At 42.2% G+C, this 17,001-nt stretch overlaps 1 protein-coding gene across 1 annotated transcript in view; it reads left to right on the forward strand.

Moving 5' to 3' along the window:
• The window catches only part of jph2 (junctophilin 2), a 100,036-nt gene that overhangs the window by 52,022 nt on the left and 31,013 nt on the right, over positions 1–17,001 (forward strand). The window contains exon 3 of the mRNA XM_078236515.1: positions 12,407–12,525. Coding sequence (XP_078092641.1) covers positions 12,407–12,525 — 119 coding nt within the window. The remainder of the gene's footprint in view (positions 1–12,406; positions 12,526–17,001) is intronic.

Raw genomic sequence — 17,001 nt, forward strand, 5'->3', positions numbered from 1 at the left:
TGCTGGTACACACTGCTCTGTCCAACATCAAGCTGACCTGAGATTTTTATCCTGTGCTCTCTTACGTCACTGTGTGGGTGGTACTCGACTCAGTTCCACATTAACCCTATATGCGCCAGACCCTTATACTACACATCTCTCGGCTAACATCACTGAAGCAGATTCACCCTGTTGCTATTTGAAACTTTGCTGTGTTTCCTCACATGATTTGTATCTAACAGAAAATATCCAAGGACATTCTCTTTTATATCTTTTAGGAGGAGAAACAGTGCAGGGAGGAGAAAAGAAGAATGAGACAGCTTTTGAGGAGATTGTGCATTCCCTTTTTCCACTCCACATAGGAGTTACAGATTTTGTAGAACTTATGCAGATCTTAGTGGGTGGTTTTGTGGCACAACTGGGGCAATGACTATCTGCTTGATTAGGCATATCTGACCATGGTTCTGATGACTGCACATAACCTTTGTGGCTCAGGCTTGTTTCAGTCAGCCACAGGGGACAAGTGCAACATCACCTAGAGTACCACTGAGGTATGAATATATCAGGTAATTACAGACCTTTTTGGAGAGTTGAGAAATTTAAGCAGGTTAGCATGAATGACATCCAGATATCAGTATGGTGGGGCTACCAATATTTTTGATTGTTGGATTTCCAAGATCACAAGATGGTACCCACATACTGTTAATGTCCTGAATGTCCAAATTGTGTTTTATTGTTACACAGCTTCTTTTATGAGCTATGGACAAAAATTCCTTCAATAATTGCACCCTTATTTACTGCCTGTATGCATTAGTATAATATAACATATCTTTATACTTTCTTATACCTTTTCTTTCTTACTGACAAATAGCCATACTCATTGAATAATATGATACAGCCAATGTCCCAGACTTCTCGATCGCTATTCCTGAGTATGTCCTGTCTCACAAACAAGACAGACCTACCAGAGGTGGCAGCACATAAGATACGGTTGGGAAGGAGGGGCTAGCTTTGGGAGGCCACAACATTGACTTATGACGCCATGATGTTTATGACATTGAGTTAAACATTGCCAAGGAAACCTCCTGCTGACCATCTACAGCCCTCCCTCAGCTGATGAATCAGTACTCCACCATGTTAAAAAACACTTGGAAAAGAGCACTGATGGTAACAAGAGTACTTCAATGTCCATCAAAAATACTGGTTTGATACCACCACTACTAACAGAGCTGGCTGAATCCTGATGGACATACATGTCATCCCACCATAAAAGGTCAGGAACAATTACCATACATTTACATATCATTAGCGCCCTTTTCCACTGTATTATCCCCTATGTAAAGAATTTCCCCCCTGCAGGTGTGACGTCACATCAGCAGAGTTTACAAAAGGTCTGAATCAGTAGGGACCCGGCAACAGGTAAGTACAGCTGCTGGGAGGGAGAGAGGATCATGCTTGGACAGTAACCTTGTAGTGTCGGAGTGGCTTCCATTTGGGTGTTTTGGGGTGGGGGGGTGTTCCCAGAGGGGGAGGGGGGTTCCATGTCTGCTAGTAGCGGGGGGGGGGGGGGGGGAGGAGGTGGGGGGGATTTCTGTGGGGGAAAGGCATCTTATTTTTTTATTTTTACTTTTAGATCGGGGAAATCTGATCTGTCAGGACTGAGGTTGCTGGTGGATGGGCTCGCTCATTCAGAGTCCCCCCCACCCCCCACCCACCCGGTCAGCATAATGTCATGGATCCCATCCCTTCCATTTTTTTCAAAGTGCTTGAAAATTTGATAGGAATAGCCGGCAAGGTGCTGGCGGGCTGCCTCCTGCTTTTGCTGCCTGAGACAACATTGGAAAAAAAAAAATCATAAAATTCCACCCCAAGCCACCGAGGCATGTTGTCAGGGAGAAGTTGAATCTGACTCTGATTGCCACTCCATAGAAGTTCAGGGCCAAAGAGATAAAAAAAATGTTTCTTAGTGGGTGTGGTCACCTTGCCTTTTGCATTGTGAAGCAATTCAGGACACCTTAAAATGATATGCCGATTACTTTTCGAGATCTACATTGCTCTTTTCACATTGTTTTTTACAGATACTGAGCTTTGGTTACTGGCCAGATTTTTTTAAAACTCTCCTGGCTCCTTGTGTGCTTTTCCAGCCCATTCCCACGCTCTCTAGCTCCAAATCACAGACATCCAAACTTTGAAACTCAAGCGTAGCCTGCATCCAAACCTTTGCAGTCATCAATCAGATGTTTGTCATCATTCTGCTGAAGAACGTTGACGACATGGCCAAGAATCGGCGCTACAGCGAAGGGGAGTCTGCTGTACTGCCGGGGTCGCTACTTTACTCACCCTCCTCCCTCAAACTTTCTTCATTTATCTGTTTAAGGTGCTGACTACTGCTTGTGAAGGTTGTGTACGTGCTGGCATTTCCAGTATTTCACGCATGTGTTTGTCCAAGTGTGAACAAAGACAATGACTGTCCATCAGTCATTTCCAGAGGACATCACAGCTGAACTCACCGGCCACCAACACATGTGGACTTTCCATCAAAAGTCATTGGTAATCAAGAGGGGGAAATACAGCTGAGTTTTCACTTTCCTGATCTCTGGTGGTGTGGATATTTTTAACAGCCTGGCTGCTAAAGATTGCTTACTTAATGTTCACTCAGTACAATTAGTTAACTCTTTCACTGGCGCAAACCATTTTATCTGTTTTGAATTAATTACACCCCAAACAATGTGAACCTATATTTGTGTTTATATCAAACACAAAACTAACGATATTAAGTCAGTCTATAAAATTAATCAGAGATTTATAGAAAAAAGCGACAATGAGATAAGTGCAGTTAAAGTATATTGGGGAAAAAAGGGAGAATTTTTAACACCCCTTGTGTTAGATGGTGTTGATAAAATTGAGCAGGTCAGTCAGTCATCCCTCTACTCTCATCCCATGGGGATTTTAACACCACTATTTAAAATGGTGGATGATTGGGTCTCTTACATGTATGTAAATCGGGGCCTTTTAATTGTAATCTGAGCAGGAGGATCACCTTGCTTACTGAAAGTCGCCCTGAGGATTGAAGGAACCTTGAAAAGTAAGTGTTAAACTTTCCTTTGTGAGGCCAGAAGTAGCGCGAGTGTTTCTTCAAACCTAAAAGGAGTGAATCAGAGTCAACAGCATGTTTCCTTCCCTCCTGCAACAGCCAGAAAAATCTCTCTCCCTGTTACTTATCCTCCAACGGTGAGTGGCATCTAGGTCGCCACAGTCCAAAGATGTGTGGGTTAGGTGATTGATCATGCTCAATTGCCCCTTAGTGTCAGGTGGACTAGCTAGGGTGAATGCATGGGGTTAGGGGGATAGGACCTGGGTGGGATTGTGGTTGGTGCCGACTCGATGGGCCAAATGGCCTCCTTCTGCACCATGGGATTCTATGATTCTATGGTAACAAGCCAGCTCCCAGTCAACTCTCTGTTTTGGAAGAGCATCTGACTAATTAGATGTGAATGAGCTAAGAAGTTAAAATATTTGGGGCCTCAAGTTGTTAAGGATTATGATCCAAAGCTTTCCAATGTGAAGTGTGGTGAAATGGTTAAATAGCGTGGACTTTCTCAAAATTGAAGCATTAATCATTGTATAAAATTCAAGTTACAAAGACACATTCACCGTTAAGAGATTGAAGAAAAAGCTGTGAAAATTATCCAAAAAAAACCTAACTTAACTTTAAAGTATATTCGATGTGAAATGTTTGTAATTAAAAAAAAACTAGATGTGACCCATGATGGATGAGATTTTCCAGCTGCATGCGCCCCAAGACCGGAAATTCCGGCCCAAGGTCAATGGACCTTTAAATAGTCAGCCAAATTTTCTGTCCCGCCCGCCACTATTTCCACAATGGGCCGGATGGGAAAATTCCCCCCGATATGTTGAAATATTCACACTGGGCTTTATTGATGCAAACTATTGATTGACATAAACACTGAGAAGGTATCCATATGCTAAAAATGCACTTGACATCTGTTTTGTGTGATTGCCGCATTATTCATCATTCAGAACCATTACTTGAATATTATACATACGTCAATAGATAGCAATATAATTTGAAACAAGCTGTGTTTTTGGTGTTGCTATTTTTATCAGTTTTGTTCACAAAAAATAATTCTGTATTTTAAAAATTGTTAAACACATTCTTCATGTGATAACTGAGACAATTAGAAACCATAGAAGGTTTCTACAGTGTAGAAGGAGGCCGTTCGGCCCATCGAGTCTGCACCAACTACAATCCCACGTAGGCCCTATCCCCGTAACCCCACATATTTACCCTGCTAATCCCTCTAACCTGCGCATCCTGGGACACTAAGGGGCAATTTAGTATGGCCGATGCACCGAACCTGCACATCTTTGGACTTTGGGAGGAAACCGGAGTACCTGGGGGAAACCCACGCAGACATGGGGAGAACGTACAAACTCCACACAGACAGTGACCCAAGCTGGGAATCGAACCCAGGTCTCTGGAGCTGTGAGTTTGATTCCTGGCTTGGGTCACTGTGTCAACGTGTGTGTTGTAGTTAGGTTTGACTTATGAGCTACCGGTAGTTAAAATGGAATTATTTCCTGTGAGTCAAAGCCAGTATGAGGATTTTTATTTGTTAGTCAACGAAAACAGAATGCTTGAAAATAATTACTGAATGCAGAACTTTGGGAGGAGGGAAAATGACTTGCAGAAGTGATCAATGTGAATGAGTTATACATGTCTTTCTTCAGCTTTGTGTCAATTTCGATATGACTGGAAAATGTGCAATACAATATTGTCATGCAAATACTTAACATATTCATATCCAGATCCTTCATCTGTTATTTTAACAGAGGCATTATACTGTTTAAAATAGTATAGATATAATGTCATAGCTTAAACTATCAAAGCTGCCATGAATGCATCCTTGCGCTAACTACAGAGAGGAGAGATTTTTTCTGCATTCCTTTCTTTCCCAGACGTTCTATTTAAAACTAATTTAAATTTCATAGCCCCAAATTTCTAGCAGCGAATCGGCCCTTGACTAGAGTTCAGGTCAGTTGTTTTGCTACTGTAGCTGGTTGGGAGAAGATATCAGTTTCCTGGGTGTTCGTTGGAAGGCCCATTTTCTCATATACTGCAGAGGAGTCAACAATGACCTAGAGTTCAGTTTTGAATTCAAAGTGTCTATTCAATGTGCTATAACCCAAATGGTGTCAAAAGTCAAAACTTGTGACAAAGCTGAATCATTATCAGTAAACAGTAATTATCTTGAAGAATTTGTGTCTTGTCATTTCGTATGTTGATTCATTCTCCCATACCATCAGGCTCATTAATTGCTAATGGCCAGGTCGTCCTGTTATTATTACCTTTCGCCCAGCCTTTCAAAAAGAATAACCGCCCGCTGGACAAAAGTGACCCAAGACCTACTCTGACAGTAAAACCATTTAGGCAGCTCGCAGATTGCAAATGCCCTGCCTGAGTCTCTAGATTCAGCCAGATGCCAGTGCTACATTGAGTGCAAAGGTTTGGCATCCTATCTTATGCCTATGTTATGTGCATAACTGCATAGTTATCTATACTGAAGAATATTTGCAAAACTTCAGGTCACTTCCCCTAATCTATTCCACATCCAGTTGCAATTCATTTCCCTCCTCTATATTACTTCTAAATATGCCATTTGCAAATGTAATTTCTTGGCTCTCCTCCAGATTGTTAATCAACAGAAGAGGACCCAGCACTGAGTTCCAGGCCAAACCCTGTTGGAAAGTTATCCCATTTAAAATCATTCCTTGTTGATGGTCTCATAACATTGTTGGAACACAAGTGGAACATTTCTTGTAACCATAACAATAAGCATAAACATTATCAAAATTAATTTAGTAAGATGCTATGGTGATTAAAAGATGTTGCTTATAACTGAATTCTGAAATCATGTTCTGATGGTATTATCTTTATAATTGACACAACTTTGCTGAATCTCCCTGTGGGAGGAACCTACATACCAAGTGGCTTTGCACTTAAAATACTCATTATTAACTGTTGACAGACCATTGTTGGGTTCTGCTTACAAAAATGTCATTTCAACAATCTAACATTGCTTCCCATTCAATAGTTGTTTAATTAGGTGTTAGCTTTGGCACAGTTTAGCATATCGCCTCTGAAGGTTTTGGGTTCAAATTATACATCAGAGACCACATATCTCATCATCTAGCCTAACACCAATACATCCCTGAGGGAGTGCTGTTGAAGATATCATTGTTCAGTTGAGATATTAAACAGAAGCCCCATATGCTCTATCAGGTGTACATAAAAGTCCTTTGGAATTAACCACATAGCAGTGTGTTCTCCCGAGTGTACTGGCCAATATTTACCTTTCAATCCAAATCTGAATTCCATATTCATGCTGTTTATTGATTAGTGTGCCCAACTGAGTTAACAATTTCTAATCATGTTACACATTCATTGAATAATTATATGGAATGGCCATTATATTCTTGTACTATTTCTAGAGGTGAAACATGTGTGTCTTATTATCTGGAAAATGAAATGGGAAGTGTAAGTTTTACTTAGGGCGATCATTGGTGGAATCATAAATATCAGATGCAAACCATGCTACTTGGTTCACTAATTCCCAGTAAAAAAATGGCTATGAGGCAAGCTATGGCCTCGCTGAGTTGCCGATATAATTAATTACATTGAATATGGAGCACTGTTGCTGCTTCAATTGTATTAATCACTTTATTGATTATGTTTAAATACTAATTACACTAACAACTAACACTTGTTGGAGAATAACACAGATGCACATATATTTATATGCATATATTAAAATAGTTTGTAACAATGTCAACAATTCAAAGCAACCACCATGGGAACGATTAGTTTTTATAGTTGTGTCCATTTCTGGTGGCTGCATTTCGAAGTGTTCTGTTCCCCAAGAACTCAGTATACAGGTCTTTGTACTGTTTTGAAAAATTGATCTGGAGCTCAGCTTTTGGACTATCCACTTCCAGTCTGTTACTCTTCGTTCTCCAAGTAGTGATCATCATGGAGAACATGCATTCATTTTGAGCATTGCTGCATGGTATGGAGAATATCCAGGAAATTATTTTCTTTTGGGACAAATTTGAGCCTGTGCACTCCATCTGTGGGAATAGTGGTGCATACTCAAAACCCAGAAAGCGAATTCGCGCCAGCGAATTTTGATCTTCCCGGGTCCTTGCCGGCGGAGTAGTGTGAAACAAATAGCGGGATCGCAGAAAGTCCATTTTAATACTTTAGCATGTCATTAGTGAGCACACTCTCCGGGAATTCCTCATTCACCGTATATTCAGCAGGCGTCAGAATATATTTTACAATGGCCCCACATAAGCGTGAACCTGGCACCTTCACCTTTGAGGGGGAGTTTGGAGGTGAGTGCTCAGGCAGCCAGCATCCTCTGGGGTGTTCACTGCTCAGGGTGCACTGGAGAGTACGTGGGGCATTCAGATAAGTGACACTCGGAGAGGGGTCCACAGGGGTCACTTGTAGACCTGACCTTCCCTTTATCGGAGTATCCCTTGCTTTAGAGGGGTTGTGAAGGCTGGTGTGCAGGCAATGCTTCCCGTTTCCTCCTCCTGTGTTCCTGTCCATTATCACAGCTGAAGAAGTGCCCTTCCTTAGTGGGGGCTGGCCACAATGTGGGAGTGCTTGAAAACAGGAGGCTCAGCACTATGGGTGACTGTGAGTTACCTGAGTGAGTCCCATGAGAGGCCGGGCTGTCAGGGCACAGTAGGGGAATCAGGAATGGGCTACATCTCCTTTCATGCGGCCTAAGGGGCCTCGCACTTGGAGGAGGATGACTGCGGTGTGATCAGAACGCAAACTGAGGCAGCAGTGTGAGGACAAATGAAGGCCCAAACAAATTGTCAGGGGTGTTTGCGTAAATAACTCAAAAATGCCTGATCCAAACGTTTCATGTTTAGTTCTTTAAATAGCACTACTGGGAGTGTGGTTGTTGGGACGGTGGGCAGTGGTGGGGGCGTGGGAAGAAGGGTGGTGTCTCATGCTATTGAACTCATGTTCAAATGGGAATGATTAAGATAGGTTGCTAACAGGATCTATATTGTCCAAGATGACAGCTCGTGTGTCAGATCAGTGTTAAAGGGTGGTTGGCACCACAATCAGTTCACCCTCCATGCTTCTGTCGCCTGTACAGAGCATCCACACTGGCACCCTTACAGTCAGCACATACTGCGCAGGCCACCCCAATATTCCAGACAATAGTTTTCTTTAGTTTCAGGTTTCCGTAGCACCAACCAAGCAACCAAATTTTGTAGCCCATATTCCCAATGTGGAGCATCCAACTGCATGCACCTTTATTAGATTTAGATTTTTATCTCCTTCATGTAATCGATGAAATCCCATTATTGTCAGAAGTTCACTTGGATTTCTGCTTGGGAGATCTCGGAATGAGATCTTCCCCCCCCCCCCCCCCCCCCTCTAAAGTGCTCTAAAATGTATTCAACGAGGTCATTGCATCTCCTCCTGTTGCCCTGATGTGAGATATGGATTGATGCAAGGAGAACTCAGGGTGAGTTAAGCAGGGAATGTAAGTGGCAAGAAACACTGTCGATACAGTTTCAAGGTTGAAGAAATGAAGCTCTACATTGTCTTATTAGCAGTAGAAAACCAGAGGGTTTCACACATGTCTGGAGAAAGCTGTGGTTGGCACGTCCAATTGTTAATGGATTTGTCATTTTTGAGCTAACATGCAAATGAAGTAACCATGGAGGTAACGGGCAAGATAGCTTTAACTGCAAAGAGGATTAAGTGTAGGATTAATGCTTCTTTGCGTTAACCAAATAAACTTAATCAACAAACTGTAATAAATTAAAAATGTACTTCCCTAAAGAGATAGGTTTAAGGAGATGCGTGTGCAGCTGATCGAAGGCTTTGTGAAACTTCACATTTGTTTGGCCTGCTAATCCCCTCACTGACGGTTATAGTAGACTTTACCACCAAAGTGCACTGGACCTCATTAAAGGACTGGGATCTTAGTCCGTTAAGTTAGAGAGAGTAAAATGGACCTGTGTGTTGGACTGCGGCAAGGATGGTGAGGCTATCCATGTAAAGCATGGTGAATGGAAAGGTCTGGACTGTTGCTACTCAGTAACCCATAGTGCAGGTGAGGTTCTCCCAGCGAATGAACTCAAAAGTGTGCAATCACATTCCGGACATTCTAAGGTGCCTCCAGCATTGCCTTTCGCTCATCTGTAGATAGCTGCACTGCCTATGATATACCTATGGTTGGACCAATACTCGCTTGTTGCACTGGCCCCTGGTTGCCAGCATCCTAACCTTCTTGAGGCCCCATTGCCTGTTGTTGCTCAGGCCGTTGCACCTCCTGGCCCTGTGCCTACCTGCACCAGACCCTGCTCCTTCTCATCTGGATGAGAGGCACCAAAAAAAAGGAAAGTTATCTGGAGCCTACATCATCTAGGCCTCAGTGGATCTGTGAATGAATTACAGTACTCAATCTACTGAGCATTTTCCATTCAGGTTTCCACCAAACCAGAGGCACCAAGCCACTTCTGAGCCCTATGCCTGGCTTTCATCTAAACTTGGCTTCCCCATCCTACTCCTTTTAGATAAAGGATATCCTGAGCAGAGATGATTGTTCTTTCTGTTCAAATATGACTTTGCATGGAGACATTGCTCTTCGCCAGGGTGGTGATAGCCATGTGCGAGAACTCTCCTTTAGACACTGTTCAGTTTGCCTCCATTACCCTGAAGACTCTATAGAGAGACCATTGCATTGGCAGCATAGAAAGACTTACCATTTGAGCCCTTGTCAGCGAGGACCATTCATCCAGGAGAATGGAGGTTTAGAGTCAGGACTTTGCTACCATCCACTAGCTGTGTCCATTGGAGTCATCCACCTCCCTCCTTCATCACTGCCTCTGACAGCAGCTAATGGCAAATCGTACAGAATCAATTGCAGCTCCAGATGTTGTTGGGATCTCAATGTTATGAGACCCATGAGTCCAGCTGCCATGTGGGATTCACCAAAAAGAGGAGAACACAACTGAGCATGATTTTCATCAGTTGTCTGATTATTAGGATGTCCTTTTAGTCAGTCAATTGTGCTTACCTTGGACTCCACCTTACCAGCATCTGAAAAGACCCTCCACCCACTTCGAGGGATCGCAGTTTCAGAGCAATAGCATTGCATAACTGAGAATCCCAAAATGGTGCGCATGGTATTTGAGACTCAGTCCACCACCTTCGACTCTCCTCTATCACCCACCAACTTCTCCCCACCATCTTAAACCAACCCAGTACAATCATTCTTCTCCCCTTCTGTCACCCTTGAAACTCTCTCCAATTACTCTTATGCCTATAATCATCCCTCAACATACGCCTACCCTGCCCTCCGAGCCCCAACCCCATGCTCATCCTATTCCTAACTCCTCCTGTTATCCAAACCAACTGCTTAATCTGTTTTCGTGAACTCTCCATGAAACCTTCAGCTACCAGACTATCACACTCGACCTGCCACCCGATTGTATCCCACTTACCCCACTCTTACTGTGATTGTTTTATCTGCTGCTCAGCATCCTCAGTTCAATCCCAGGGACCCCACCACCCTTCCCGGAAAGCACAGTCCCTGCCCTCTCGGACCATCTCTCTCCCACCATCCCTGCCCGGAAAGCCCCTCTTTCACTCAACAACAGGACCTCCAGACCCAACAATCAAGGCTCTTCCCTCCATCCCATGTTACTGCTAACTCATATTGCTAGGCTGCCTTTCTCCCTGTCCAAGACCGTCCGTTTTCCTTCCCTGGACAGGCTCCCTCTCTGATCCAGACAATTTGACTTCCTTCCCTGGACAGCCTCTCTCCCTTCCACACTTCACCTTCTTCACATGTCCAGCCTCCATTTAACCCTTCCACCCTACAGCCCTTCCACCCTTAGACTGCCTCCCATATCTAGTCTCTGCTCCACCCTTCCCACCTTAGCCTGCCTTTTGTATAGCTAGAGAGGTTCCCTGACTTTTTTTTGATTAATGTAACAGAAGCTGAGTTGGATATACAGGGTCATATATTCATGTGATACTAGAAGTAGGAGGAGCTAGGTTTGTAGCAAAAAAACAGTTTTACCTGTGTTCAGTTGCTGGAGAGGGCTATTTAAAGATAGAAGCCTCCCATCTGCTTTCTCTCTCTCTTTCCCTGCAAAGTCTCTCCGGAATTTCAAGCACAACTTAAAGCAAGTATGCCTGAGTTTGCTAACTGTATTTGAAGTGGGGTTTAAGTCTATGTTAAGACTGTTGCTTAATTGGAACTGAAAGAGTGATAAGTTAGAAATTAAGAGTTGTTTCTTTTCATGTTTAAAGATTGTTCAATGGTTAAGAGTTAAACTGCTTCATTTTGTTAGCATTATGCTTAAACTGTGTTATGAATAAAGCTTGATTTGATAAAAAGATCCTTAATTTGTCAGTGGATTTACTCCTGAGACAAAGCATCCTTCCTTTGCATTTATGTCAAAATGGGAAAATTGTTGTGGTCTAGTCTGACTTCATAATACAACTTGGGGTTGGGGTCCAGCACCCTAACACTAGTATTTCATCTGTGTACTAGTAAAGTCCTCTGCACATAAATTAGTGAATCTGGATGTCGGCTAATGCTGCATTTTGAACTCCAGTCCATTGAACAGAAATCCAATACTCTCTTTGTCTCTGCAGCTAGAGCTACTAAATGCAAAACTATGTTAATATCACATGCTATTAAAAAACTTAGGAAAATAAAAGTAAAACAAAAGAAGGTAATTCTGTTTGTGAAAATAGCTGTATCAAGAGAAATAAAGAATAATTTAAAGTGTTTGTGGCCTTTAAGTATGATGTATTTTTATCCTTTAAATTTTTGAAATTAGCTTAATGGAGTAAAACTTTGGAAATATTGCTATATAGATAAAAGTCATGAAATATTGGGCGAGTTCATTAAATCAGTCTACTTCACCAAAGTGACTTACTAACTTGGAGTCAAACAATATTATTATTACAAAACCAAAATAGATATCACAGTGGTTTCCCAACATTCTGTGCCTAGAATTGTCATGATATTTGTTTGGACCACGTGATAACTTCCTGATTTCTGGCCTCAAATCACCATTGAGAAGGAAAAGCAACAGTGAGCTACATAAACTCTACTCCAGAATAGAAGAGATTCAATAAAAACAAAATTGCAATGGAATAATGGGGATTATAACAGTGGGGCATTCTGATGCAAACGTTTTATAAACGGTGTCAACTTCTTGCCTACCTTTCAGTGATATTGAGAATTACATTGATTTAGTCAAAAATCGAACTTTATGCTGTTTTAAATTATATTCCGTGCTTTAAATGTTTAAGTGTCAGTTTCTAAGCACCTTTACTGTTTCCTTTCAGATCTTCACATGCAAAAACCAAGGCTGAAGCAGCAGATCAGGCTTCACAGGCTGCAGGCAATGAATCCGCTATTGCGAGGGCGATTGCCAGAGAGCTGTCTCCAACCTTTTACCAGCCAGGTTGTTTTTATGATTTTAAAATTCTGTAAGATATTCTGTACATACGAAAACAGAAATAGATTCTTCCATAGGAAATCAGGAAACAGTTGAATAAACTCAATATCAGATTAAAACGCTGAAGCTCAATGGGTGGAACTGCTCATTCTCATTGCATGGCTTCTTGTGCATTTAAGTCGTGCAGTGTTTTATATAATATCTGATTTGTTTAACAAGCTGCTCTCTTGGCGAAATGATGATTAGATTACAAGAGAAAATCCAGGCTTTCCAAGTCCTGTATAGAGTTCAAAAGCGTATTTATTACTGACATTTAAATTTGAACAGAAATTACCTGCTAGTTTTCCAATGTGCCTTCATAAAGCCATGGGCCCCGATATGTACTCAGGATTGGTAGGGACTAGAAGGATTTTCTGATGGGAAACCTAGATGTAAGGGCTTCCAGACACCTGGCAGCAGAAGTTAACTGAAGAAAGTCTTTGAAATTGTTTTGATTTATTTCCTGCATGACAGACAATCTAATTGACAGGTTGCTGCCTCTCAGGATGGAAAGCTTCTGGGAAACAGAAGACAACACAGGTTGTGGGGAGCAGGGGCAGTGGTTGGTAGGGGTGGGTGTCCAGTTATGTGCAGGTAAGATGTTCAACCTGGAGGGAAAAAACTCCTGTGCCTCCTGGCCTATAAACAGTGCATTAACTGCACATAACTCGTGGATCCAACACTTTGGGTGGAATTTTGGCAAAAAGTTACAAAGGCTGGAATTTTTTGGCTGTTCACACTCCACCGTCACTGCCAGCAAGGCGCTCTGAGAAATCTCCATTCACTGCAGCGTGACCAGAGAATCCTGCGGGCATGAATGGCTGGAAAATTCTGGCCTAAGTGTCATAAAGACGAGAAAACCAGAGTAATCTGCAGCAGTCTGTACGGAGTGGATCAGACTGCAATCGCGATCTTTCAACCTTGTCTTACCCGACTTTCAGCGAGGCGAGGCGGTAAGATCGGGCGAGAGGCAAAAAAATCAGGTTCGCACCTGGTTTTTTGTCCTCCCTCGATTGTACCAGCACTATTTTGCTGGCGAAATCGGCTTCGTGCTCAGAAAGGGCACAGAGCTGAGTTAAATATTAATGACATGCTTTTCGCTCATTTGGCACTTAGAATCTTTTTGTAAAATTCCGCCCTTACTCTTTTTTTGAGAGAGTGGTGAGTTCCGTGCCAGTTCTTGGAAGGGCGGGGCCTTGAAGGGGCCCTCAACATGCTGGTGAATCTGGCTGTAAAACACTCGGGCGCCATTTTGAAAGAGCACTCCGATCTCACAAAGCATTGTAAGACCCCCGTCACGGACGCACCCCACCTCCCCCAGTAGCAGCTTGTTTCTCCTCCCTCCTCTCCAACATGAGTCAACAACATTGAGGCATTGGGGCCTTCCTAATGTTTCCCCTTCATAGCCACCCACCCCTTGGCAGTGCCACTTGGCACACTGGCAGTGCCACCTGGCACTCTGACAGTGTCCAGCAAGCACTCCTAGTGTGCCAAGTGGGCATTGCCAGTGTGCCAGGTGGGCACTGCCAGATGGGCATTGTCCAGCCATGAGCCAGACCTCCCAGGGGCTTCGATGGCATGGTCATCATATCTGGTCTCTGCTAGTGAGGACCAGTAGTGATTTTCACTGGGTTCTCGCCACCCCAAAGGTTGGAAGATCCCAGGAACTCGGAGAATCCGTCATCGAATGGATTAAGCGTATTTAAATGCTACTTTAAATAGGCTAATCAGCTTCGCGCCCTTTCTGAGCGAGATCCGGTTTGCGCCAATAGCAAGGGGCCGGAATGATTGCAACCCTTTTGGTGCTGGGCATGGAGCCCGATTTTGGGGCCACATGCAATTTCCCAGATTAGCGTAATCTGCTCCAGGTGTGGCGAGGCCAGAAAACACCCCCCTTTTGTATCTTTTATGTACCACGATTCCTAAGGCCCAGGAAACGTGACCTTCACCCACTTACAAATTAAAATGCTGTTAAACTGAGGACAGGCATCCTCTTTAAAAGATTTCAATAGCTGACCCATCCACCACCTGAGAATGAATTGTCCACTTCCCCACCACAAGTCATTGAAACCGGAAATGGATGGACTTGAAATTTTAAATATTTTTGTGCATTCCTACCCACGCCCAATCCCCACCAGTCTATGAGGATTAAAATTGCCGTCATAACATTCAACTGAAGAAAGATTTTCAGCCCATTGGCCTCATCATTCTACAATTCCAAACCTACTGTTACAGTATACTTCTTCGAGTAAAAGCACTGTAGAGGTGTTGGTTGTAGAAATCCAATATGAATCCACATTCTTGCCCAGCCACAAGATAGATACTAGTTTATCTAGGCACCTAATCGTAATTTGACACTGCAATGTGTCAGATCAACCAATTCAAATTGAATGAAAAGGAGTCAGTAGATTTGGATTAATTTAATTCCTGTTGCTTTCTTATCCTGTATTCCTGTAATCAAGGACAATATAACTGTAGGGTTCTCATTTGTAAAACTCTGCAGGGCTTCTGAATTATCTTGCAAGGAGTAAAATTCTCTCTAAATCTATATGGCATTCAGTATGAGAAGCACGTCAGTATGAAGCAAATATGGAGCTTTATATTGTTATTTGAACTTTTTTTAATGAATTTAAATTAACATTAAAAACTGATGAATAATTTTTCTCATTATCTATTAAACCACGGGGCAGCATTTCCAGTGTTCATTCAATATTTTTGTGGATTATTCCCATTAGAGTAATCAGTATTTTTGTTGTACATTGACAAAGAGCAAATAAAGATTTAACAGTAATATTTTACTGGAATCCAAGGGTGTGAATTGATCAAGTTCTGCTCTTCTGCTGAAAGTGCAAGTAGGGCTGGACAGGAAGTGATCGAGTTTGGCATGAGAGTGACCTCAACCCAAAACCTGGGACACAATCTTTAGCATAAAAGGGGCCGATGCATCCGTCATTTTCTGTGGTATGTGAATGTCCGCCATGCATCCAAGTATACTGTAATAATAGGTTTGGTATTGTAGATGAAAATCAAAACAGTACCTTGCTGTTTATCAGGGTGTGAGTCCTTGTAGTCATCAACATAATTCTTTTGAACTCTCAAAATGCTCTTTTGCTGTTTTCCTAATGGCAATTGAGCATTCAGCTAAGAATTGCCACAGGGAATCAGGCCTTTGCTGCCATCTTGGTAAAATAAGTAAACTTGCTTCATGTCTTCATACCTTCAGTTGGCTCTAGTAAAGATGAAACTGGCACTATATCTGGTCATTCTGCCTCTTTGGATAATGTCACGATGGAAAAGAAGAATAGTTGCACAAAACGTTTATTACTCTGAGAGAAGAGGAGTGAATGGCAGGGACTAAAGGAGAGGAAGAAGAGAGAAAAGTGGAAAAGGAGAAAGAGCAATAATGGCAAGACAGAAGGGGAGAGGAAGATATGGGAAAAAATGGAGAGAGGATGATGATGGAGATGGATTGGGTCAAACAGAAGGATGGGGAAAGGGCAAAAAGAAAGAGGAGAAGGGATGTTATTACTCAGTTCTGGTGGAAGAACTCAACTCTTTAATCTTCTGTTTGGTTCACTTTGTAAACTGTGCTGTGCTTGGGTTTTATTCTGCAGTATTGAACACTTTCAGGACTTTGTGGGCCACTTCAGTTTAATCGTCAGTTTGATGTTCAATATCAGGGAGCATTTTATTCTGGGTTTTTCTCCGGTTATACAAGGCTGTCCTTTGCAATGTCACATTCTGCTGAGGTGAGCATGGCCTCCTTTCAGCTCAGTTTAGGTGCATTGACCCGAACAGATGCCGGACTGTGGTGACTCGGGGAATTTCACAGTAACTTCATTGCAGTGTTCATGTCAGCCTTACTTGTGACTAATAAATAAACTTTAAAAAAACATGGGGATGTTTTACTATCTTAAAGACACCACATAAAAGCAAGTGGTTTTGTTTTTCATTTCTGTTCCAAGTTCAATCTGTTCAGTTAATTCTTCCACTGCTGCTTTGTTTTTTTAGATTGTATTTATTTTAGATTAAACTTTTGGATTTCCCTTTTCATGTTTTAAATAGCCCTGGCACATAACCTTGTGTCTCCTAACATTATGTTCCCAGCACTATCAGCAAGTGCAGTGCATTTGGAATATTGCCATTATGTACCATTTTTAATAAGCATAATGAGAGGCTAACATTTGTAATGAACTAAATGACAAGCATAAATTAAATATGAATTCTTCAATCTATTTTAATAGATTGTAAGATTGGGAGATGCAATCATTAAAATAGACAGTAAATGGCAGACTATAGCCAGCTTATTCCATTTTCAGCAGGTTGACAGCTGGTGTAATGGTAGTAGTTTTTAAAAGTCCAGACTGGATAGTTGTAACATTGACCACACCTTTATTTTTATGACTAGCATGTATGTGAATCCTGGGCATGCAGCCATCCTGA

This window comes from Mustelus asterias, chromosome 20 (assembly GCF_964213995.1).
Source record: "Mustelus asterias chromosome 20, sMusAst1.hap1.1, whole genome shotgun sequence".
Lineage (NCBI taxonomy): Eukaryota > Metazoa > Chordata > Chondrichthyes > Carcharhiniformes > Triakidae > Mustelus > Mustelus asterias.